The sequence below is a fragment of the Mustela nivalis genome, assembly GCF_964662115.1.
Source record: "Mustela nivalis genome assembly, chromosome: 15".
Lineage (NCBI taxonomy): Eukaryota > Metazoa > Chordata > Mammalia > Carnivora > Mustelidae > Mustela > Mustela nivalis.
The window spans coordinates 33797089-33823275 of record NC_139034.1 but is presented as its reverse complement, the minus strand read 5'-3'; the positions used below and the strand labels follow the sequence as shown (position 1 = coordinate 33823275).

General features: G+C 37.7%; 2 protein-coding genes across 4 annotated transcripts in view; one reads left to right on the top strand and one right to left on the bottom strand.

The window, feature by feature from the left end:
- The window catches only part of GTF2F2 (general transcription factor IIF subunit 2), a 154692-nt gene that overhangs the window by 68546 nt on the left and 59959 nt on the right, over positions 1 to 26187 (top strand). Inside the window, exon 5 of the mRNA XM_082700653.1 lies at positions 19272 to 19353. Within this exon, the coding sequence (XP_082556779.1) occupies positions 19272 to 19353 (82 nt within the window). The remainder of the gene's footprint in view (positions 1 to 19271; positions 19354 to 26187) is intronic.
- The window catches only part of KCTD4 (potassium channel tetramerization domain containing 4), a 37805-nt gene continuing 14788 nt past the window's right edge, over positions 3171 to 26187 (bottom strand). Inside the window, exons 2-3 of one of the 3 annotated variants that reach the window (XM_082700650.1) lie at positions 14141 to 14212; positions 3171 to 4807 (exon numbers count right to left, since the gene is read on the bottom strand). In XM_082700650.1, coding sequence (XP_082556776.1) covers positions 3843 to 4622 — 780 coding nt within the window. In that variant the 5' untranslated portion in view covers positions 4623 to 4807; positions 14141 to 14212 and the 3' untranslated portion in view covers positions 3171 to 3842. Of the gene's footprint in view, positions 4808 to 9287; positions 9380 to 14140; positions 14213 to 26187 lie in introns of those variants that run through there. The other 2 variants (XM_082700651.1, XM_082700652.1) reach the window with 2 other exon arrangements.

The window sequence follows — 26187 nt, the reverse complement described above, 5'->3', positions numbered from 1 at the left end:
CTGTAAATGTGAATTAATTAATGTAAATGTGAATTTTTGTGCATGGTATTCATGATTATGTCATGGAGATATCTTTATACTGGATAAGATAATAATCATTGGTTATTGAAAGTCTGTAGTGTGTGAGGCACTTTACGTATAATTTAGAATTTCATTTAGGTCTAAATGAAATTTCATTTAGGTCCTAAATGAAATTTAGGACCATTTCATAAAAGGTCCGCCAGCTAATCATTATCTCCATTTTGTTATGGGGATGTTCAAGTTCAAAGAAGTTAAGAATTTTGCTTACATCATGTAAACAAGTTAGTGGAGGTTAATTGAATTTGAATCCAGGTCTGACTCCAGTGCTCATGTGTGCTCTACTTTTTCTTCATAATATCTCCATTCTGTGGACTGTACAAGTCCTAAAAAGTTAACCTCCTTTTCCTCAAACTTGATATATGAAAATCTGGATTTACTAGTAGACATTCTTGTGAGGTGATTCATTTCATGTTCTTTAAATGACCCCGCATGACATTAAAAATATTATTTGCTTTCCCCTAGTTTAGTTTGTCACTCAACATTTTACGAGTACCTGCATTGTGAGAATTCATCAAGTGAGGCAAACCTGGGTTTTGGTACTCTGTATTCAGCACATACTTTATGAACACCAGGTTCTAAGTGTTGAGAGATGTAAGTGGCTGGCAAAAGCAGACATAGTTCCTGCTGGCTCTGCAGCTAGTATACCTGCATTTCAAGTCTGGGTTACAATTTTACCTCTTAATAACTGTATGATCTTAGGTTCCTTAGCCCTCGTAAGTCTCTATTTCTTCACCTGAAAGAAGGAAAGAATGATAGTACCTTTCTTAGGGCCATTATGAGATTAATTGAGATAATGTATGTTCTTGTGTCGTATTAGGCATATAATGAAACAATAAGCATTACCCCCCCTTTTTTTGAAGCATTACCTTTTAATATCATCTTTAAAAGAGCAATTGAACTATAATGAAATTTCTTTAAAAAAAAAAAAAAATAACAAGCCTCGGAGTGCCTGGGTGGCTCCGTGGGTTAAGCCTCTGTCTTCTGCTTGGGTCATGATCTCGGGGTCCTGGGATTGAGCCCCGCATCAGGCTCTCTGCTCAGCAGGGAGCCTGCTTCCCCCTCTCTCTCTGCCTGCCTCTCTGCCTACTTGTGATCTCTGTCTGTCCAATAAATAAATTAAAAAAAAAAAAAAAAGCCTCATTAGTATTATTAGCTTCAGTCTGGGATGGTAGTCATCTTTTACCTGCAGAGTCTCATTAAGTGTTTCATTTGCTCTGCACACAGCCATACACATTTTAGAAATATACTACACTATCAGCTGTGTTTTGTTTTTCATATTTTAAGGACACTGCTAGAAGCATTGCATGGGATAATTCCAAATGCAGGGGTATGTGTGTTTGGCTTGTGGCAAGTAAACTATTTTTTGTTACTTTTCTTTTGAAAAAGAAGATAAAGAGTCACTTTGTGATTTATTCTATGAAGCAATGAGAATTTCTGTAAGAATTTAAGGAAGAAATTCTTCATTGACTACAAACAGAAATACAACATCACTCTTACGATTGTCATTTTGTATGATTTCTTGAGTCATTTTTGATGGAAAACATTTCTAAATATTTTAAGAAATAGGAAAACTGAAAATGAGATTTTCTGTATACTTAAACATAGTATTTATGCCCTTGGATATGTAAATTCAAATACAGCTAACTGAATTTAAAAAGGTATACTTATAAAAAGTCATACAAGAGTAATTGATCTAGTCAAATGACCTCCAGTAACTAAATTGTTTTAGGATATTATGATCAAGAATGTAACGATGTGTTAAATGCATCCAGTTATGATTTCTTTTGGAAACATACATTAAAATGAATGACAGATTTCTTTAAGTAGTGGTTTCTATTGGTAATAATTTGTTATGACAGTTAAATTCTCTTTTTATGAATTCATGCAAAAACCTGTACTACCTCTAAGGTGATTTGTTTAGTGAAATCTCCTGTAGAAAGATATGTCAGGGCTATTTTCATTATCTGTAATGAAATCTCGTTAGAGAAAATCTTACTTTGACATTAAATCATTCTCATTTTTTTCATTACCAAAGTCCAAATGCCAAGGAAAAGTCAACTCACAAGCTGGAGAAGTATGTAAACAATTCAATTACAGGGAACTGTTTTAAAGTAGACTTTACTATATTTTGCTATTTTCATAGTTTCTTTAAATCCTGATTAAGCCATGTTAAAGTACATAAGAGATAATTTGATGTTTTATTAGAAACTTTTATACAAAAAGGAAGATTGTGTGGCTGATATGGATTTTTTTTTTAAGTGGATTTTTCAAGGGACTTTTTGGTATAATTTTAAAATATTTCCTTTAGTATGTGTGGCCAACTTTTCCATTACCTTTGATTTATTAAGTGGAAGTCAGAGTTCTGAGGACGAATATTAGCTTTGCTGCTAATTTACTCTAAGTTTTTAATGTGTATGCAAACTTTTGGCATATATGCTAATTTATGTAACTCATGATTTTCAGCAATCTTTTGTGGAAATTTATTAAAATTAAGATTTAGTTACCTGTTTTAATGGTTAAATTTTAAAGGAGCAAATTTAAGATATTAATTTATTCTTAGAAGCTAAAGAAAATAAGAGGCATAGAAATTATTTAGCTGCTCTTTTGGAGGGAAAATGCATTCACATTTAGAGCTAAGTTGCATTATTTCATTGAGAAGCCATATATAAAACTTAATTAAAAACATAACTTCCCATTTAGCATATGATTAAAGAAATTAACTCAGTGAATTTGAGAGTTAGCATCCAAATATGTATTGGAAAGAATAAAGTTCTTTCGTAAGAATAATGTTTAATGATGCTCATTTAATATTTTAGAGCTTTAAAAATGAATAGATTCAAAGGATGTTCTGAAAATGAACTCCTTTATTATTTTGATACCACATAAACTGTTAAGGCTAAGTTATCCATGTTCTGTTAGAGCTCAGCCTGCAAAGAAATGAATTTGCTGATTTTTGTCACTTGCAAGACCAGCCAGGGTTATTGCAGCCTGTCAGTTGACTACATCAATGCATAATACTGTGTGAAATCATCAAGTGGTACTCTCTGTTTTGAAAGAGACACATTTAGCTTTTTATTATAATTATTAATACAAGCAAAGAAGCTAATAGTGCTTTTATATTTTTATTGGCATCACACAGTTTTCTAGGAATGTTCAGCAATATGTCAATTCAGCTGTAATTATAGCATGAAATACAGGAACTACAAATAAGCTTTTGGTGCCTGCCGTTAAAATTAAATCAGTAACTTTAATACCTTCTTACAGTTACATTTGGTTTCACTATAGCTCTGTCTTAGTACATCTGCACATCTCCTTTGCTCTCAGTAGTTAATTTTTACCAGTTCAGTTTCTTTGTAGTTTTGCAGAAAGGATTTTAAATCTTATAGCCCCTTAACATATTTTTATTATCATTTACTTAAATGATAGATAATGTACATGCTTGTTCATTGTGCAAGTACCCAAGACATTCTCATTGAAAGCTTCAGAAGTAAACAAATAGCAAAAGCATTCAGTCTTTATTTACAATATATAGAACATCACTGTTTTCATTTTAAGTATAAGAGTCTGATCAGCAGGAACACCCTTGAGAAGGGCATCTTTAGCGATAGAATTTACATACCGTTAGCTCACAGTAATTGATTAGCAGCAGGGCTCTGAGTACGGAGCTGGCCCGGCACACGTTATTTGGGATGCCTTTGATGCTGTGGTTTTCCGAAGCTTGCTGGCTGCATGCTTATTGCCTTTGTTCATGACACAGGTAATTACTTGATAAAATGAAGTGCATCGCTGTGAACAATTGACCCTTTGGAACAATCCAGGCTGGTCAGCAGTCTAAAGCCACACTTTAAGGCCATCATTATAGCCTCAAACTTGAGAGTTTCCAGGGTACAGACAAAGGTGTTGTCTTCCTTTAGTACAAGTCGAGTGCCATTTTCAGACTTTATGAAGTATTTGAATTGAATAATATTTGATGATATTGAAAACTCCTCTGGAAATCCATCCAGCCTGCTTTTGGACACCAGAACAATGCGAGATTTGATTTTTGATATGAAATCAGGAGCATTACAGAAAATTCTCAGTCCTTGTGAGCGATCATGGTTATCTGTTATTTCCAAGAAAGTAGTCTCTCTGGGTGTTAGCTGTTCTTTTTCCCACCTGGATTTCACTTCCTCCGCCAGTCCCTTGAGCTGAAAGAATTCTGCTTCTTGTGCAAGAAGTTGATTTTCTCGAAACCCTTCGGGCAGTAGAAGTTCTCCATTTCGTAGGAAGTTTAGGACATGTCTGAAGAGGAGTCCATCCCTGTCTATGAAATAGTGACCATCAGCATCGAACGGGCAGAGTATTTTTCCATTTACTATACCTTCAAGGAAAGTGTCTGGGTACTTGGTCAGTGTTTGTTTTTGAGTAATGTATAAATATCCACCAACGTTGAGGGTCATCAGTGTGGACTTGCAGTTCTGTCCTTGGTCAGCATCTTCCAGGCTGTTGTGTTTGCCTTCATACTCCTTTTCTTTTTCTCTTCTGTTTATTTTACGCTCCATTTTTGAAAATTCTATTTCAGCCTGGTCTTCTTGGCTCTGAGATTTTTAAAAAAGAAACACTACCACACAAGCACGCCTTTATTCAGCCCCAGCCTGGTGATGGAATGGAAATGCTGGCAGCATCGCCTGCGCTGTCAGCTCGGTTTTGCAGTAGGTGGCGTATCAGCTATGTGTGCGGGAGCTTTCTGGAGTAAGACAGGGAAAAAAAAAGATAATTTGCATTTAACTGTGTCGGGGAAGGAATTTGTTGTTTAAGGATTTTCATGTATATTCTTTGGAATAATAAAAGTTACTCTAGATAAATTGAATGTCCTCTTAGCAGTTAAGCAATTACAAAATGTTTAATTTTCCAGCTAAGTTTGAGTATGTTTCCATTTCTAAGTGTCTTTTAAGTTATGGCTCAATCAGGCAAGCTTAATATTGAATAATATTGTTAACTTCTGGAGAATAATGTGTTACTGAATTAATATCATCTTTCAAAGTAAATCATAAATAGGAAACCTAAAGAGAAAGGGAGTAGATGTATAAAATCTTTTTTCCTAGAAAAAGTCACATTTCACAGTGTGTAGTAATTTTAGAGACCCAAATGAGAATATTAAACCTGTTATTTGTGATACTGCACATGAATTTAATTGGATTTGCATGTGATTCTGATTTGGGGATTTTTACTAAGAAGAAATTTTCTTAAAGCCGTTTAACAAAAGGTTCTTTCTTCCTTCCTTTCTTTTTTCCCTTTTCTTTCTTTCAAGGAAAAACATCAAATATACAGGCTTTGCAGTAATCATTTACATTTCTTTTTGGTTAAGATTTCCTGTGGAAAATTCATAAGCTTCTTTTGCCCTAAAGCTTCTCCAGTGCTGAACAAAGACTTGGGCTGCTATAGAAAATACTCTAACTGTGTATGTGAGTATGTGCACGTGCATGTGTGTGTGCACGCATTCACACACACATGTGTGTGTGTTTCAGAAGATAAAAGATTCAGAATACCTGCTATAAAATAGTGTAATGGTAAATTTCACTGAGGGGTTTGTTTTTTTTTTTTTAATTGTTGCTGGTTTTTCTCCCCCCAGTGTTCACCAAAGGCAAGAGAAAGGGCTAGAGACAGCTTTTTTTTTTTTTTTTTTTTAACTTGGGAATGGCACAGCTTTCAGTCTGATGTTTTTCCCTGTTTCTTTTTTTCCCTTCCCTTCTAACTTGCCTTCGAAAGCATTTTAGAGATCTGAGCTTTCATTTCTAGAGTTTAAAGGCCCAGTGGTAAGAAATGTGAACATTTTCCCCTGTACCCTATTATTTGACTGGTCTATCTGCTAAATTATTCTGAGGAACTGCATTATTCTCAGAATTAAATTAGATTTAATATTAAATTGACTTCTGTTACATTAAAGGTTTCTTAAATTATTCAACTGTATGTTGGTGGAAATCCTGGAGTAGAGTCTTCTAAAAATGCTTACCTTGTATTTTCTCTAAATAATGTTAGATTTTCTTCAGATATAAAAAATTATATCCTTAATTATAGCAGGTAACATATTGATCTTTGAAATTGTCAAAAGTCCATTGAAATTAAACTAGAAATCTAATGCATAAACATTTTTAGAGCTGAGTTTTTACTTAGAAACCATAAAATTCAACCTCCTCATTTTACCAAAAATAAAATTACATTCTAGAGAGCAAACACCAAATAAAAATTTAGTGTTTTATCTAGCACATTACAGTTGGCTAATGGTAAGCCAGCACTTGAACTAAACCTTCCTCTCAGTCCTGCATCTTTTAAGAAGAGTCTACTCTTATATTGTTTCTTTTTTAAAGATTTTATTTATTTGTCAGACAGAGAGAGAGAGCACAAGCAGGGGGAACAGGGCAGAGGGAGAAGCAAGTTCCCCACTGAGCAAGGAGCCGGACGTGGGACTTGATCCCAGGACTTCGGGATCATGACCTGAGTCAAAGGCAGACATTTAACTGACTGAGCCATGCAGGCATCCTGTATTCTAACCATTTCATATGTGTACTGACTTTGTTGTTTCGGAATCAAATCTTTTTCTATGGATTTGGTTTTTTAAGAAGTACTGAATATATTTTTTCAATACAACTTGGAAATGTGTGGAGTTCATATGTTTATAGTCCCGGTACCATGTTATAAGGCATAATCATTTCATTGATAGGTCTAGTCCTCTTTAAATGAATTTTATGAATATCAGAATCAATAGAACATAACTGTAGTGTAGTGATGGAACCCAGGTTTTGTGTGTTTAAATCAAATGATGTAGTAGAATACCATGTGATACAGGCCTCCTTCCTTACATCCTGTTTGGCCCATTTGTAGAAGTCGTCGTGGGAAAATAAAGCTAGTGCTGCCAGAAGATAGGCTTTCCCAGGATGGGATGGTGAGGCAGGGCTACTGCAGGCTGGACTGCTGCCTCTACAGTCAGTCACTCCAGGGCTGCCTTACACTTGCTAACTCACTTTTGGTTCCTGCTGCCTGATTTTGAAGACTATTGACGTGTGTTCCGGGTTTCTGCTGACTTGCCTTGAAGACTCTGAACCACACCAGCGTGTGCCCCTGACCCTTGATCGGTTTTTTTTCTCCCACTCTAGACTTCACTCTGGTGTTCTTGGCTTCTGCACACCTGACATGTATGAGTTGTTTGCCACCCCCGTGGCCAGGCAACAAGAGTGTAATGGAGGCTTTGTCTTAGTGCCTGACTAGAAGTTAGTTGTTAGGAGTCCATAGCACTTTTTTGTGTGTGTCCTGTTGCCCCCAACTTACAGTCTTAAAGAAAGTGGCTCCCGGTAGTCCTCACTTTACCCCCATTACTCCACATTATCCCCTTTAAAGTAACATGATTGTATCTTACAGAAGTTACAGAGGCTTGTTGATCACTGACTGCTGCCTTTTGGGGTACACCTGCCCCTTATGGGAAAGCCAGGTTGTTTTCTTTTTCCTGTTCTGTTCTAAAATTGTATTTGCCTGCTTGGGTGGGTGGAAGGTGGGGAAAGCTCGTCCTGGATATTGTCAATCAGGTCCCCATGGCCCTATGACTATAAAAATCATGCTTCAGTACCTATGCCAAGGAAAACGTGGTGTGATTATGTGTCTCCATGTTGCTGTAGATAGAAACTGCAGTTAATCAGTTCAGCAGTTTCAGCAAAAGGCTTAACCCACACGTCAAAGATTAGCTCACTTAGATCCACTTGACCACTAGACTTGAGGATTTTGTCTCCTTTGCAGGCAGAAGATTGTGTGTGTGTGTGTGTGTGTGTGTGTGTGTGTGTGTTAAAGTTAGGGAGGCCCTGTTTTCTACTCAGTACCCTAGACCTTTGTTAGAGTTAAAGCACCTCTATCTTAAGCATCTGGAATCACACATATAAAAGAGCCCTTTAGCCAGCTCTGAGGATTTAAACAATACCATTGTTACATTCTTGGTATACGTTTATCTGTTAATTAGGCCCAGTGCCTAATCAAATTCTAGCGAAACCTTCCACTAATATGATGATGCTAATCTGCATTAGTCAGAACTTATTCCAGGCCAGTGGGAGGGGTTTCCATCTTATCTACCACCTCCTGATGGAAGAGGTCATTGTCATTGCCATGGTTGACACAGGATGTCATCATAATACATGCTTGCTCCATTTATATGCCATGGAAGGAAGTAGAACATCACCAAGAAGGTATCTCTCTTAGTTGGAAGATATAAGACCTGATCATTGCTTCCAGGCTCAACATACCACTCTTCTATGAAATTCAGACACTCCTTTTCAAGGAAAAGGGTTGGTCTTAGGAGCTGCCTTTAAAATAAGAACATTATGGTTAAACAGCTGCCTTCAGCTCAGGTCATGATCTCAGAGTCCTGGGATGGAGCCCCATGTTGGGCTCCCTGCTCAACCGGAAGTCTGCTTCTCTCTCTCCCACATCCCCTGTTTGTGCTCTCTCGCTCACGCTCTCTCAAATAAACGAATAAAATCTTTTAAAAAATAAAATAAGAACATTGTGCGCACCTGGGTGGCTCAGTCGGTTAAACATCTGCCTTTGGCTCAGGTCATAATCCCAGGGTGCTGGGATCGAGCCCCATGTCTGTTCCCTGCTCAGCAGGGAGTCTGCTTTTCCCTCTCCCTCTGCCTCCTGCCCCCCCCCCCGCCCCACTCATGTTCTCCACCCACCCTTCTCTCTCTCAGTCTTTCTAAATAAAATCTTTTAAAAAAATAAAATAAGGGGCACCTAGGTGGCTCAGTTGGGTTCCCTGCTCAGCGGGAAGCCTGCTTCTCCCTCTCCCCCCGCTTGTATTCCCTCTCTCACTGTCTCTCTCTGTCAAATAAAAAAATCTTCCAAAAAATTAAATAAATAAAATAAGAACATTGTGCTTTTGTCTCCATCTATACTAGATCTTTTTGGTTGATTTCACCTCCATGTGTTCTGCCTGCCTTTCAAAAAGATTAGTTCTTATTACCGTAGAAAGAAAGTAAAAGCAACTGCAGCTAGTGCGGATGCTGTCAATTTTTATTTAAATCTGGCACTCTGTTTCTTCCCTGGACTTTGTTTGCCACATTTTTTCAAGCTTATTGATCTGAGTCTTTCTTTCTAACTTGAGTTCGATGCCCTCCTGCCTGACTCCATGATGATAGCTTTATCTGTTCATGTTCCCAAATTTGGCTAACCCTTGGCCATCTTACTTTTATGTCCTGTGATTCCTCTTTGCTTTGAACTGTGGCTTTCACAAGCTGAGTGTCTCTTTTTGAATGTGTGGCTCACCTCTTTTTTATAGCCTCTTGTTAATAGCATTTAATATGAGAAACATTCGTTTCAATACTCAGCTCTGGCTGTTTTACGTTAGCCTCTGTGTGAAAAAATAAAAATTCGTTGAAAATATAAATCAGAATAAATTACAGTGTAATGTATTAACATTTTAAGAATCAAAGATTTTTCCATGTTAATCTAATTCCATTTGAATGCCGAAAGTTTAGTTCAGTTTTGAAATACAAAATCATCTGCATTAGCTATTGTCTGGTACTGGGATTATACTAACACTAGTGCTGCCTCACCTGCCTTATGAGCTGATTGGCCACAGGGTCTAACCAGCTGTGTGGAATGCATGAATCCTTCTAGGACTCATTGGATATAACTTCTGATAGGAACGTGATGTGGATGGGTGATTCTAGTCAGATCTTTGAGAATGTTTTGTGGTGTTGAGCTGAGTCTTCAGAGAAGCCCAGGAATCTTTGCAAACCTTTAAGCCTCATATGAGGAGTACAGAAAAGAATAAAGCACTATGGACTAAAAGGAGCACAAATTAAAAAGACAGATTAAATGAGAACTTCAAGCAAAATTCCATCCCACATTTCTTTGCTTTTCATTAATTACAGAGATGACTTTGAAAACAACTTACAAATCATATTAATTCCTATTTTAAATATAGTTGGGAAGATGAGTGTTTCAAGGAAAGCGGTGTTTTATAATTGTGTAAGCAGAAGGCATTTAGGTTTTTTAAATGAATTTTCTTTTTTTTGAAGTGTAGTGTATGCGTTATTATTCACTGGAAAATTCTATTGTAACCAGATGAACAAAGCACTTTAATGGCCATCAAATGAACACTGAAATTATGTTTTTGTATAGAACTCATTTTTTTTAAAGATTTTATTTATTAATTTGACAGAGAGAAATCACAAGTAAACGGAGAGGCAGCCAGAGAGAGAGAGAGAGGGAAGCAGGCTCCCTGCTGTGCAGAGAGCCCGATGCGGGACTCGATCCCAGGACCCTGAGATCATGACCTGAGCTGAAGGCAGCGGCTTAACCCACTGAGCCACCCAGGCGCCCCAGAACTCATTTTTATAGTGCTCTTTAGCCAAGTGGAATTTTGCCTTCTCTTTGGGAAGAAGATACTTGTAAAATGTTCATAACCACTGTCTACAGTCTCAAAGTGAGCGACATGACTTTGAAAAGGTAATATTTTATGAAATTAATGACCAGGGGTAGCTGGGTAGGTCAGTGGGCTAAGCATTCAACTTGATTTTGACTCATGTCATGATCTCAAAGAGTTGTGAGATAGAGCTCCATGTTGGGCTTCCTGTTCAGTGGGAAGTCTGCTGAAGATTCTGTCCCTCTCTCTTTCTACCCTTTCCTCTGACTTGTGTACACTTTCTCTCTCAAATAAATAAACAAATCTGTTTAAAAAAGAAGAAAAAGAGGAAGAAGAAGAAAAGAATGAAATCCATGACCTAAAAATTTAGCTTCTGTTCCTAAATGCTGTCCCCTACCTAACTCAGCATTCCTTCTGTTAACCTCTTTTCTTTAGATCTTCTTGTGTCTCTATTCATGAGATGGCGTGGTGGGGCCTGGACAGCAGGACAGGATATGATAGTTCATTTGAGCAAATGCAGTTTCTTAGAGAGTACAGAGATTGGAAATTAGGGATGGAGAACTCTTCCATGTTCCACATCTAACACCTCTTCTTCTTCTTCTTCTTCTTCTCCTTCTCCTTCTCCTCCTTCTCCTTCTCCTTCTTTTCTTCTTCTTCTTCTTCTTCTTCTTCTTCTTCTTCTTCTTCTTCTTCTTCTTCTTCTTCTTCTTCTTCTTCTTCTTCTTCTTCTTCTTCTTCTTCTTTTCTTCTTTTCTTTTCTTCTTCTCCTTCTCCTTCTCCTCCTCCTCCTTCTCCTCCTCCTCCTTCTTCTTCAAGATTCAAACAGTGAGAGACAGCATGAGTGAGGAGAAGGTCAGAGGGAAACGCAGGGTCCCCAAGAAGCAGGGAGCCTGATGCAGGACTCGATCCCAGGACTCCAGGATCATGGCCTGAGCTGAAGGCAGTTGCTTAATCAGCTGAGCCACCCCAGGTGCCTGCACATCTAACATTTCTAAAATCTTACATCTTAAAATCATGGCAGTGGTTTGTTTTAGTGCATATAAAATAATGTATATTATAGTTGGTGCTTTCTTAGTGTTGATAAATCTTTGAGCATTTCTGTGAGCTCTATTACTTTCATCCCACCAGAAAATAAAATTAATAGAGATGCAGGGAGAGGAAGAAAGGGGGCCTGGAAGTGAGGAACAATATTAAGGCAGCAGTTTTAAACTCTGGCTACTGCATATTAGAATTATCTACTGGCATAAAAATACCACCAGTCTTGCCCTCCTCACAAGTCAGTTAGAATAGAATCTCTGACTTCGGGCCCAGTAGTTTCTAAAAAGCTCCCCAGGTGATTCTGATGATCAAGCAGAGTTGAAGAACCACCATATTAAGGAAATCAATGAGTTCAGGAAAGGAAACTTATATCAGAGTTCTTAATGGTGGGGACGTAATTTCTACCCTTTAGTTGTGAGGATACTTATCAATTAAAGTATCTTGAAATTCATAAAGAACTAAACTAGTGTATGGCATCACTGCATTGCCAATTAAACATAGTGAATAGAACAGGACTTACTGAAGCTGAAAGTAATGAAACTTGAATCCTGTTAGTTGACTTAAAAATATGTGCCATTGGATTGTCTATAAAGTATTTCATTCATATAATTCATCAACTATATATTGCAGTCTTTCTAAGTGTAAGGGTCTCTTTTTCTTTCTTGGTATCACTCATTTTTTTTTTTTTAAAGATTTTATTTATTTATTTGACAGAGAGAGATCACAAGTAGGCAGAGAGGCAGGCAGAGAGAGAGAGAGAGAGGAGGAAGCAGGCTCCTTGCTGAGCAGAGAGCCCGATGCGCGACTCAATCCCAGGACCCTGAGATCATGACCTGAGCCGAAGGCAGCGGCTTAACCCACTGAGCCACCCAGGCGCCCGGTATCACTCATCTTAACCAGCACAGTGTTTGGTACTATTTAATATTAATAGAGCATTATAATGAAAGTCCGTTCTCTTGGAGACTTAATCTTTCCTGGAAGGATTTGTTTTTCTCATCCCTTCAATCACTTTTGCTGTTGTTTTTAAATTATCCCTAATTTCAAGTGCAGCAGCCAAAGCTGGACTGCACCCTTTGTTGACAGTCTAACTAAAATAAAATATTATGGTATTAGGATTTTCCTGACCTTTTTCATTATTACAGCACAGCATTACTTCATGTTTTTTATAAAGCTGTATTTTATTTCTGGGTTTTATCCAGCTTCTTATTCTTGAAAGCAACTTTGAGATTAGGGATTATGTCTGTTTATACATCAAAATGTCATGCCCACATCTGTATTCAAGAGGTTTTTATATTGGCTAATTAGATATGTGATGGTAACAATCATAAAGGAGACTGTGATCTGAGTTATAGGAGGAGCAATAAATAACTTGTGGACTTGCTTTGTGAACATTAAAACAAAAATGTTTGTTCTTAAGAAGCTCATTCACTGAGTTATTTCCTTGATCCGAAGTCTGTTATGGCTTCTGTAGACTGATAGAACAGTCCGGATTCTTTTGTCTTTAAGGCTTCCATCCTTTTTTCCAAGTTTTATGTATGTATTATTTGAGAGAGAGAAGGAGAGCATGAGTGGGGGGGCAGAGAAGGGTCGGGGTGAGAGGGTATCTCAGGCAGACTTCCCCCTGAGCACAGAACCTGAGGCGACTCGATCTCATGACCCTGAGATCATAACCCGAGCCCAAGTCAAGAATGGGATAGGCTTGGGGCGCCTGGGTGGCTCAGTGGGTTGGGCCGCTGCCTTCAGCTCGGGTCATGATCTCAGGGTCCTGGGATTGAGTCCCGCATTGGGCTCTCTGCTCAGCAAGGAGCCTGCTTTCTCCTCTCTCTCTCTCTCTCTCTCTCTCTCTCTCTCTGACTGCCTCTCTGCCTACTTGTGATCTCTCTCTGTCAAATAAATAAATAAAATCTTAAAAAAAAAAAAAAAAGAATGGGATAGGCTTAACAGACTGAGCCTCCCGGGTGCCCTTAAGGTGTCTTTCTTTGATTTTGTACTTAAACTAACCAGTTCTTTGGGTTTTGTTTTTTTTTTCCCCCCTACTCCTGGGCAAGTACTCTTATCATTCACAGATACTTTTGATCAGCATTATGATGTCCCTTGTATAAGAATGTACCTACAGCCTTCTTTAGTCCATAGAGGAACTGTTGAAGAGTAGTACTATGAGTGCGGAGGTTGAACTGTTTTCTAAAGCTTAGGTCTAGTCCTCAAAATATGGTTTCAGTATTTGGTTAGAATTGGGAATTTCCAGTGTATTAGGCATATTTATAATTTGAATATTATATGAAAACATTACATAAATAACTTTGGGGAATATTTATACGATTGCTCATTTGTTACTTTTGGGGTAAATAATCAAGTCCTAACTCTGTAGGTTTACCGAAATCTGAACATGTACATTTATTCCTAAAATTTTTGAAGGTTAAACATAGATCAGAACACCAGTTCACAAATTTGAATAGAATAAGGATCACCTTAATTAAATAGGTTGCAGGTTTGCCTCACTGGCTTGTTATTATGCCAAGTAGTTTATATTGATAGGCCTTACTTACCCTGTGAACCACAGGCAAAAAACTTCCATGAAAAGCTTTTAAGTGAAGAGATTGGAAACTAATAGGAATATTTAAAATGGTTTACCTTTTAAATTCACCTGCTCTGTGGAAATATTTTTTCTTCAGTCCTTTTCCTGATGATAGACACAGATGTGATCTAAATAGAACCAGGAGAGTAGCTTCAAAAGTTGTAAGAACAGTCCCAAGTCTCGTTCCTAGCCTACTTATCTGTGTTTTAACTGGAGTTGGACGTGTTCTTAAAGGCCTCCACATTGAACTGGATCCAGAGTGGCTTTGTGGAAATGAATGCCTATAACTTCCTGATGCCTAACATCTTCCTAACATATCTGCCTGTCATTAATTACATGCCAATGCTAATAAACATCTTTCAAGCTTGTTTATTACTGTAACTTGTTTCAGCCAGGCATGCCCTTAACTTGTAAAAAGAGCCTATCCATTATTTTTCTCTTTCTTCAACATAGTCTATCTCAGTTGAGATAAAGAGCAGGAAGATCTAGCTTAGAGCAGAAGTTCCTCAGCATTTTGTTGTTATTGCTGTTCCCAGAAAGTTTCGAATTTCTCCTCAAAGAAAGTTTAATTACATCTAAGTCTTTTAGAAAATCTAAGTCCAACCAAAGTAAACACCAATGAAATGATAAAACATCTCCAGTTGGAAGAGAAAGCCAGTTTTTTGTTTGTTTTGTTTTAGGTTTTGGTGGGTTTTTTGTTTTGTTTTTTGTTTTTTGTTTTGAGAAGTCCAGTTTTTTTTAAGTGAAAGAGATTTGGAACTAGATCTGAGATCCCACAGTAACTTCTTTACATAGATGCTGAAGCTGAGAGGTGGGAAGTAGCCTCACCAAAGGGACCTACCTCACTGTTTAGTGACAGAATCAGAACTAGAAACTCTTAAGTTCTTTTTTTATAGCATGTGTTTCATATACTTAACCTTTAAAATTTTCTCTCAATTTTTTTCTGAAAGTAGGTGGTAGGGTAGGGTAGATCAATAAAATACTATTACCAACGGTATGTGTTCGTACTCATTAAGATTGTTTTGGTTGCAAGTAACAGAAACCAGTAAGTAAATGGATCTAGCAAAAAAGGTGGGCATGGGGGGAGAGAAAATTTAGAAATGATTCTGGACTATTTCCCAGAATCCAGTTCTGCTGTGGGTCTCTTAGTTTGAAATTCAGAAGGAGGCACAAACACACAGAGAGAAAGAGGGAGGGGACAAAAGTCATTGTTCACTCTATTCCCACCACCTCAGTGTCCTTCTGTTTCACCTGTGTGTCTATCTTATAACCCTTAAAAATTTCTTCTTTGTGCAGTGCAGTGGAGTCCCACAGCCCATAGGGAAGGACCAGTAGTCTGTCAGGTAAATTCAAAAGTAGAGAATCATAAAATGATATTAATATGAATTCTTACTGCCTTAAACATTTTACCTCAAGAGTTCAAATGTATATATAGCCACCAATGTACATGTAGGATAAGGCCTTTGATTTCAGTATAATACGCTGATTGAACATCTGTTTTCTCTTTCTTGGGAAAATTCAACCCATAATCTAGATTTACAATTTTGGCTTCTTAGAAAGGAGCAGAAATTTAGACACTGAAACATGAATGCAGAATCCTTCTAGACTTTTATGTTTCTCTTCTAATCTCCTGTTATCTCTCCAGTGTTTTGACAGTAGTTTTTTTTTTTTTTAAGCAACTTACTTTTTATATTAAGTCTTGCCAAAGCACTAAACCTGGTTTTCATAGAAACATCTCCTTCCCCCATATTTATAATTAATGGGATTATATAATATATAATCAAATTGCATAATAACTAACAGTAAAACTAGCATAAACAAGTTCTAATATAGTTAGAGCAGAAGTGTGTGGGAGTACTAGAGATGAACCTAACTACCCACTATGGGCAAGCTATGGGCATCTGTCTCTGTATTTAAAAGAGGGGACTTGAGAACATTGATAATCTAGAAGTGGGGTAAGTGGAGGTCTATTAAAAGTGATTCTGGTGTATTAAAATGATTTATATACCTCCTACTAGACCAGCAGCTCTCAAAAATGTGATCTGGAAACTTTTGGGTAGAGGGATTCCTGAGACCTTTTCAAGGAGCCTATAAGTCAAAACTATTCATAATAATACCAAGGCTTCTGCCTTTTTAAGTTCCGATTTTCTCAACATTTCTTAGTTTTAGTTTCTAATATGATAAATAGCAAAAGGTACAACCCACATAAAAGCTCTTTGGGGGCCCTCAATACTTTTTAAGAATCTGTGTCACAGAAGTCATTTGAATGGCTGCACTAGACTCTACTCCTTGAGGACAGGAGCCATGCTTTATGTGTCTTTGTTATTCCTGATGTGTTTCAAGTATTCATGGTCTTTTAAACTGGCCTAACAAAGTGGTTTTAAGTGAGGGTCCCTGTATTAATGAACATGGTCTGTAATAAACTGCAGTGGTGTCCAAATGGGTGCTTTCAGATGCCTTTATTTTTTTATTTTTTTTTAAGATTTTATTTATTTGACAGACAGAGATCACAAGTAGGCAGAGAGCCAGGTGGGAGGGTGGGGTGGGGGGAGGGGGAAGCAGGCTCAGGGCGCCTGATTCAGGGCTTAATCCCAGGACCCTGGGATCATGATCTGATCCGAAGGCAGAGGCTTTAACCCACTGAGCCACCCAGGCGCCCCAGGATGCCTTTAAAATATAATGTATTTAATACCTTTCCCTCGAAATCTTAAGCAATGTTTTGAAGAGGAAAAGAAGCATGGTTAGTGGAAAGAATATGGAAACATTTTCCTATAAGGCTTTTAAAAATTGTGAAGGCTTTAAATCTTGCTTAGGAGGTTTTATCATAAGTAAATTGGCTTTTAAAATTTACTTAAAAGGGGGGGGGGCACTTGGGTTGCTCAGTGGGTTAAAGCCTCTGCCTTTGGCTCAGGTCATGATCTCAGGGTCCTGGGATTGAGCCCCGCATCAGGCTCTCTGCTCAGAGGGGAGCCTGCTCCCGCCACCCCTTCTCTGCCTGCCTCTCTGCCTACTTGCAGTCTCTGTCAAATACATAAATAAAATCTTAAAAAAAAAAAAAAAGGAGAAAGGGAACAAGCTAACAGAGATGTGGGGTTATTTAAGAGCAACCAGTCAGTGGGAAAATCCATTGCAGATGATTAAGACTTCTCTTTCACTTGAGAAGCATTGGAAGGCTATTTTAGATTTGAAAAGGGGATGTGATGGACAGGAAATTATGGTTTGGGGAAGTGAATTTTATTGCTTTGTGAGAGTGACCTTGATTGGAGAATAGTGATGAGAGTAGTTTCCAAGTTGAGATGGGCAGGTGCTTTGAAAACTTCTTACTCTCTCAGGTATTGTATGGAGAACATTGACAGCAGATCCTTTAACTAAAAATTGAATTCAGCCTATCTACCTGAAGTAGATATTACTTTAAATAAGTGGGGAAACATTCACAGATGGTATTAATAGATAGCTCTTTTAGTATTCAGTGAAACACCTACATATATAAGTAAATTGTTTTCAGGGATGGTATAGTATTCTAAGTTGCTTAGTTTTTTTAAAAGGATTGATTTTTGTTTTAATAGAGGACTTTCTCAGGCATTTAACATATCTTATACATAGAAATTCCCCAGATCTTGCTATTGTTATACCAGTTATTTTTCTAGGTAGAATTTTCAACTTCAGTGGAAATGCAAACTCAAATGTAAGATTTGGGAAATTCAGATTTTAATCTCAATCTTACTAAACTGATTAACAAGGGGAAATTATTTTTAGACATTTAAATTTAATACAAAATAATTATGGTTTTGTTTCCTTCCTAACATTTTGATATAAGGTAGGTATGCTTCCCATCATTGCTTTGTCCAGACATCTGATAGCGTGTACTTGAGATTAGTTGCATATGTTGCACTGAGGAATTCCTCAACTATTGGATTGCCTGTGCATTCACAGTTAGGGGCTACGGTAAGGAGTCTCCTGGAGTTTGGAGACAAAATCAAGAAAAGTCACCATAAGGAAGATTTTCTAATGTAAATCATGTTGGCGTGGTACAAGCTGCGCTCTACATTTTGGTCCATTTATCTGCCCTCCTCCCCCACCCCAGGAAACTCTGTGCTTCTTGGAAAGAGTACTGTGTCTTACTCATCTTTGATTCCAAATGCTTAGATGGTGCCCTTTACATAGTAGGCATTTAGTTAATGTTAGGGGAATGCACGAAGTCATTTGCCCTGAAGAGATGAATCATAAATGCATTGCTGATGAGCCAAAGGATTTCCTGAATCTCTTCTCAAAACCTGGATGAATTCTCATGAAATCAAGACTGAGCCATAGCTTCCTAACCATAGTTGTACATTTCCGGACAGTAGGAGAGCTGGTGCCGTCATGGGATAATTTATGTGTACTATTAAGGTCTGTAAGGTGAATTTACCAGTGTTTAGTCCATAGTAGTCCCATAGTAAGTGCTAACTGTTGTTTACCTTTTTGGTTTCTCTTGAATTTTGTGTTAGCATCACCTTAAGAATTCTTACTATTGGTAGGAAAAATTGCCCCTGTTTGGACAAATATCCATAGCAGTTAAAGCTCTAACTTGGACATACCCAAGTTAGTAAATCTGCTGGAAAACAGAAGAGCAACTGGCAGACAGAAGTGGTACACAGTATAGCCTAGACAGTGTTTAGCCTGGACAACTAGCCTTGCCCAGTTTATAGTATTTTCTAGGCTAGCTATTCTAGTCACGGTGTATTCTAGAATTTTATTTGCATGTGTGTGTGGTCACCCACACATACAGATACATATTACCTTTAATTTTAGTGGTTTAGACTAGCTGGGTTTTCAGAAGTTACTTCTCTGCCAAATTTGTTGTAGTCTCCACTCCCTTCAAATTTTTTAAAATTTGATTTTATGCCCTAGTAAGTCACCCTCTTTATAAAAAGTTAAATATATAAAAGTTGTATTGGCAAGGTGCTGCAGCAGCCCAGTAAACAAACCTGACAAGCTAAGTTTTTTACTCACCAAGAGTAAGGTCTTTCTCTATTCTGACCAATGATGTTACTATAAACTTACAAGTATTCCTTTTGTTCTTTGATTTGTATTATTACGTTTGATTCTAATCATCATTACTGTGGTTAGTATGTTAAGGTAAAATCTTAAAAATGGTCAGGGTTATCTCTGAATACATTTGTTAATTTATTTTTCTTTCCATTCAAGACAAACTTTCATTGGAAGGAATAGTGGTACAAAGAGCTGAATGCCGACCTGCGGCCAGTGAAAACTACATGAGATTAAAAAGGTTGGTGTTCTTTAAGATAATACCCTCTATTTCCTTTTGGGGATTGAAATACGTATATTAGATTGCTTCTTAACTGCATGAAAACTGTGGCTATGTTGAAAGTGTTTTCTTCAAAGGCTGTTTTACTTTAAAACTTTAATTTTTACATTAAGAACAAACTTCTAGTTATAAAATAATTAAGTCCTGGGGGTACCTGGGTGGCTCAGTGGGTTAAAGCCTCTGCCTTCGGCTCAGGTCATGATCTCAGGGGCCTGGGATCAAGCTACACATCAGGCTCTCTGACTACTTGTGATCTCTGTCAAATAAACAAATAAAATCTTTAAAAAATAATAATAATAATTAAGTCCTGGGGTTATAATGTACAGCATGGTGACTATAGTTAATATTACTGTTTTGCATATTTGAAAGTTGTTAAGAGAATAGATCTTAAAAATTCTCATCACAAGAAGTAAATATGGTGACATCATGTTAACTAGACTTATTGTGATCATTTTGCAATATATATATTTCAAATCATTATGTTGAATACCTGAAACTAATGAAATGGTATATGTCAATTATACTTCAATTTAAAAAAAAAACAAAACAAGTAAGTTTCTTTGGCAAGGGAATTTTCAGAACCTGGCTGTGTATTTGGGTTGTTTTAAGCTACTCTTTTTTTTTTTTTTTTTAAGATTTTATTTATTTATTTGAAAGACGGAGATCACAAGTAGGCAGAGAGGCAGGCAGAGAGAGAGAGAGAGGGAAGCAGGCTTCCTGCGGAGCAGGGAGCCCGATGCGGGGCTCGATCCCAGGACCCTGAGATCATGACCCGAGCCAAAGGCAGCAGCCCAAACCACTGAGCCACCCAGGCGCCCCTTAAGCTACTCTTTTAATATAACCTGGAGTGAAACTTTTTATACTTCTTTTTATACTAGTCAACATTATAGATCTTGATTCTCTAAACACATGTAATGTATTTGTACTATCTTATTTTTAAAGGCCATACTTTTTGCATAATGAAGTTTCTAAAATACTATACAGTATAAAGCAAGTATAGTTGCTAGAATATCATCCTTTTCTCTTGATTTACAGAGAACTTTTTATAAACTTACTACTTTGTTAGAGATTTCACATTAGATCCTCCCTCCCCCAGTGTTGTATATGGTTAACATTTTGTAATTAATATTTGAAGAGAATGATTGCAAATTCTTGGTACTCTTATTTTTTGACTTTCAGAGAGGAATTTTCTAAAACCATGAAGGCTTTTTTAATTTTAAGTAACTCTACACCTCCTGTGGGGCTCGAACTCACAGCCCCAAGATTGAGAGTCATGTGCTGTATTAACTGAGCCAGCAAGGCACCCCTTGTTTTATACTTTATATTGAATGTGTTTCAGCTTTGTGTACTTCAGAATTGTAAGTTTGTTCATTCAGCACTACTGTGTGAAAGAGTAGTGAACAAAACAAGCAAAACTCTCTGCCCTTGTGGAACTTAAATTTTAGCAGATTATAACTATCCAGAGCTCATAATGGGGAGCACACTGTTTGGGTGCTAGCGGTAGCCTCTCTGGATAGCAGGGTTCTCACAGCTGGAAGTAGCTGCTTGAGGGGCGCCTGGGTGGTGCAGTTAGTTAAGCATCCAGTGCTTGGTTTCAGCTTAGGTGGTGATCTCAGGGTCTTGGGATCATGCTCCATGTCAGGCTCCCCGCCCAACTTGGAGTCTGCTTAAAGATTCTCTCTCCCTTTCTCTCTGCCCTACTCCCCCGCCACACGTGCGCATGTGCTCTCTCTCACTCTCTAAAACAAATATATAGATCTTTAAAAAAAAAAAAAAAGGCTGCTTGAGCTGGATCCTCTATAATGCCACATCATCTTTTTAATTTCCCTCTTTTCTCAATTAGATTAGAGTGTGTCTCTCAGGAACGAAACAAAGACTATTTTCTTGTCCAATAATTCTTCATTTAAATGCCTCCCCAGGACAAGGAAAAGGATGACAATATGAAAATTTTTTATAACTGAAAATAACTTTGGAACACAGGCAGGAGGTGTTTCTGTCTTTGTGTTTAGCCTATGAAGTTGATCATACAGTGTGTGTTTTTGAACACTTACCATCTTCAAATAACCAGTGAAATTGCAAAGTACAAAATCTGGTTACTGAGCTGCTTGCCAAGATCTTTTTTTGTGGTCCTAATTTTCTTTAAAGGTTTGTAAAGATTTCTGATGGTGAGATTAGGCAGGTTGCCTGTTGTGTTAATGAAATGGCTGCTTTTTTTCTTACCAAAAATTGTTCAGCCTTTGAGTGGGCTAAGAGACCAGCCATTACATATTTCAGTTACTTAAGTGACTTAAGGAAACAGGGTGATTCAGGAGATGATAATCATGTGAGTTTCATAAAATAGACGAAACATGACATGTCTTTAAAGATGCACTCATATAAAGACTTGGGGAGGACATTGGGGAACTCTGTGTGAGCCTGGAATGCGGGATTGTTTGAGGCAGAACAAACAGAATCTCCACCCTAAACCTCTGCTTTGACCTCCAAACTTGGATACTCAAGAACCTGGTTGAATGTCCACTAGACATTTTAAATACATGAAAAACTGTTCTCCAAGGCTTTCCCCCAAAACCTGCTCTACCAGTGGTCCTTCTCATCTGAGTTAGTATAAACTCTGTTCTCCCGTTTTCTTAGTCCAAAAATCTTGGTGACATTTTTGAATCCTCTTTCACACACACATATCCAGTGTGTCAGAAAAATCTTACTGACCGTACCTTTAGATTACTACACATCTACAAGTCTGTTTCTCACCACCCACGTGATCTGCCATGAAGTTTCACCTAGATCACTGCAGTAGCCTCCTAGCAGCATTCCTTCTGTCTCCGCCCACTCTGGTCTGCTGCCAGCACAGGAGTCAGAGCAGTTCTTCCCGAATCTGTCAAGTCATGCCATTCCTTTGCTCACTGGTCAGTCACAATGCTTCCTTCATTACTCAGAGTAAAATTCAAGTCCTTCCAGTTCTCTGCAGGGATCGACATGATCATGCTTCTACTTCTTCCCACTTCTCCCCATCCTTAGCTTCTCTCCCCTCATTCCCCCTTTACTTACTCTGAGCTCCTAGCAGTCCTGAGCACTCTAGGCACTTCCTTATCAGGGCCTTTACACCAGATTTTCTTTCCTACTGGGAACATCCTTTCTGCAGATAACTGCATGGCTCACTCCATGCCTCTTTCAAGTCTCTTCTAAGATTCTGCTTTTCCAATAAAAGTCTCTTCTAAGATTCTGCTTTTCCAACCTACTTCTTTCTATACTTGTATTTTCTTACAGACCATACCACTCGTAATATACTATGTAATTTACTTGTATTTATTGCCAGCTTTGCACTAGTATAGTTTAAACTTCCATGGTTGGTTCTTTGGTGTGTATGTGTGTGCATGGACACATGTGCACACAGTCATCTATTTTGTTCATTTATACACACACACAACCCTAGATGTTTAGAATAGATCATGACGGGGCACCTGGGTGGCCCAGTCGGTTAAGCATCTGCCTTTGGCTCAGGTCATAATTTCAGGATCCTGGGATGAACACTGCATCTGGCTCTCTGGCAGGGAGTCTCCTTCTTCCTCTCACTCTGCCCTTCCCACGCACTCCCTTTCCCCCACTCATGCTCACACTCGCTCTCTTGTGCATGCTCTCTCCCCCTCTCAAATAAAATTAAAAAAAAAATAGTTCATGACATGTAGGTGGTCAGTAAGTATTTTTTTGAGTGAATAAGTGGCAGGAGATAAGGTTTAAAATATTGAAAATCTTTATATTCTTGCTAAATTATCTGTTGAGTCTTAATATGCTTTGGTGAGGAATTTGGACTCTGTGCTGTGGCTGTTAGGGAGGCACTGAAGAATTTGAAGCCATATGGAAAGCAAAGAGATTTCTGTTTTTGATAGGTCATCCTGGCCATAATGTAAGACCAAAAGCAGTGAGGTAAGCTAGAGGCTGATGTAATAACCCAGGTACAAAATGTCTAAGTGACTAAACAAAGTGGTTCTAATCAGAAGGGAAAAGAAAGACAAAGTTTTGAGGCTATTTGGAGGTAGAGTTGATAGGACTTAGGAACCCATCTCATACTTAAGTGGTCATGGGACAGAGGATTTCTCTAGGCCCAGACTGATGGTGGTGGCTCTTGTGTTGTGGCTTGGATGCACTTATTTTACGAATCCTCAGACTGATGAAGGGAGAGGGACCGGAGAGACCATAGAGTTTCCATGTCCATGTTAATGTAAATCTTGGTTGACAGTTTACATTAAAACTTAAAAAAGCAGAAAGTACTTAACCTGCAAGAAGAATAATGATGGGTAGATTAATCAAAATAGGAAAGTAATATAAGCTGTAAGTTGTATCTCATGTACAGCTGACATTTGAACAACAAGGGGTTGGGGTCTCCACCCTTTGCACAGTTGAAACTCTGCATTTCACTTTCGGCTTCCCAAAACCATGACTAGTAGCTGCTGTTGACTGGAAACCTTACCAATAACATAGTCAGTTAACACATATTTTGTATGTTATATGTATTATTACTGTATTCTTACAATAAAGTAAGCCAGAGGAGAAAAAAACGTTAAGAAAATCATAAGGAAGAAAAAATACATTTATGGTACTGCACTGTAAAAAAGAAAAATCCATATATAAGTGGACCTGTGCAGTTCAGACTTACACCATTCAAGGGTCAACCTGTATTTTGTTTATCATCACTTAACATTTTCACATGTGTCATGAGATCATTGAGGTAAGACTCAATTTTAAAAAATCACTAGTTAACTGTTCTTGCTCCAGAGAGTTTAGAGTTGTTTGTTTTTTAAGATTTTATTTATTCATTTGAGAGAGAGAGAGCATGAAAGGGGAGAGGTCAAAGGAAGAAGCAGACTCCCTGCTCAGCAGGGAGCCTGTGATGAGACTTGATGCCAGGACTCCAGCTGATGGCAGCTGAAGGCAGTCTCATAAGCAACCAGGTTGGCACAGCCACCCAGGCACCCTATAATCTGTGTGTGTGTGTGTGTGTGTGTGTGTGTGTGTGTGTGTGTGTGTGTGTGTTTTCCTTCAGGTTCGGGAGTTTACAGTTTTTGAAACTGAAGGAAAACACACACGCGCGCGCACACACAACCAGATTATCCAAAACGTCTGTTTACTGACCGGATAGTTGCGGGAATAGAAATATAGTGGTGCTTTTGATCAGTGGACAGGCAGATATCCCGATGGAGGTGACATCAAAGTAGAAGTGTTTGAGAACAGAATTGGCAGGTCAGTATTTAAGATACCTGGCACCTGGATATTTCACACATACACTCCAAGGTTTTCAGGGCCTCCTTCTGACTGCCTGGTCCCGTATAATGGTATTTGAGTTTTTGGATAATCTGGCTCTTGTCTCACTTTTTGGCTGTATTTTTAGCTGTTCTCCTTTTGATACACATAATCTAGTTGTGTCACACTACACATTGTTATCCTGGATGTGCTGGGCACTTCTAAGTTTTATGCTGCATCTTCTTCCTAGAATACCTCATCTAACTTCTGCCAGGATCCTTCTGAGCTTTTCAAATCAACCCACGTGTTACTTACTCAGTGAAACTTTCTCGTATCTTCTGAAACTCTGCACTCCAGTTAGGATCTGCCACTTCCTTTTCTACGTTCCCACATACTTACCTATTCAATTTAACGGTACATATAAATGTGTACATTTTCTGTTGTTTAGGCGTGCATTGTTGCATCTTCTCCAAGACTATGAACTTCGTAAGAACAGGGACTGTGGATTTTTCTTTATTTCTCCCTCTCTCTTATTTCCTTCCTGTTTGTATTCGGAACACTTAGCATAGTGCATTACAAATTATAAATACCCAGAAGTATTTGTGGGGTTGAAATAGAAAGGAATGGCAAAACTAGGTACAGAAATGTAGGAATCCGCAGCATTCAGCTTCTTAAATTTTTTTTTTTGACTCAGAGCTGCACTTGAAACCTGGACTGATTGACTTTTCAATTCATATATACATGCATATGTGCACACACACATGCGCATACATCCATACGTCCTTATCTTCCTTTGGGAGGGGGAAAGTGATTATAAAACAAATACAGAAGCATTTCATCAACAACAAAAAGTTTTTCAGAATATAAAGTTATAATTAAATATAACTTTAAATAATAACTTTAAAATAAATGTATTTTCCATTTACAGAGGACTAGAGGAGAGAGCCTTTTTATCAAAGAAGACCTTTCCCTAAATCAGTGTTTTTTTCTTTAACCATTGAGGTCTTACTATATAATATTTGCAGATAGTAGCTGAACTACACTGTTAGCAACATAATGTATATATTTACAAAGTATATTTTACACTTACATAAAATAATCTTTAAGAATGATTAGTGCTACTTTAGTGGGAATTTAATTTTAGTAATAAGTACTGTAGCTATCTGCTATTAAATTTTAGCCACAAGTTATGAACATAGACCATATTAAACATAAGTAAGATTCTCTTAGTTTGTAAGATTCTGTTATTCATTTAAAGGTGGAAATAAGTACTGCAGTAAATGCAAGGAATATATGAAGCCATCAGTCAATAAAATTCAGGACAAGAAAGAAATTAATCCTATGCTCTAATTTTCCTTTGTACAATCCTATCACATTATAAAATCCTGCAAGCATCCATTTAGCCACCAAGAAAAGCTAAAACACAAAAAGGAAAAAGTATTTCACAGCTTCTGTTACTTTTTCTTTACCTGATATACATTTGAATTGATCTAAATAATATTAGGAAATTTATTTTGAGTTGGTGAATGTAAATATATTTAATATCAACTCATATTTGAC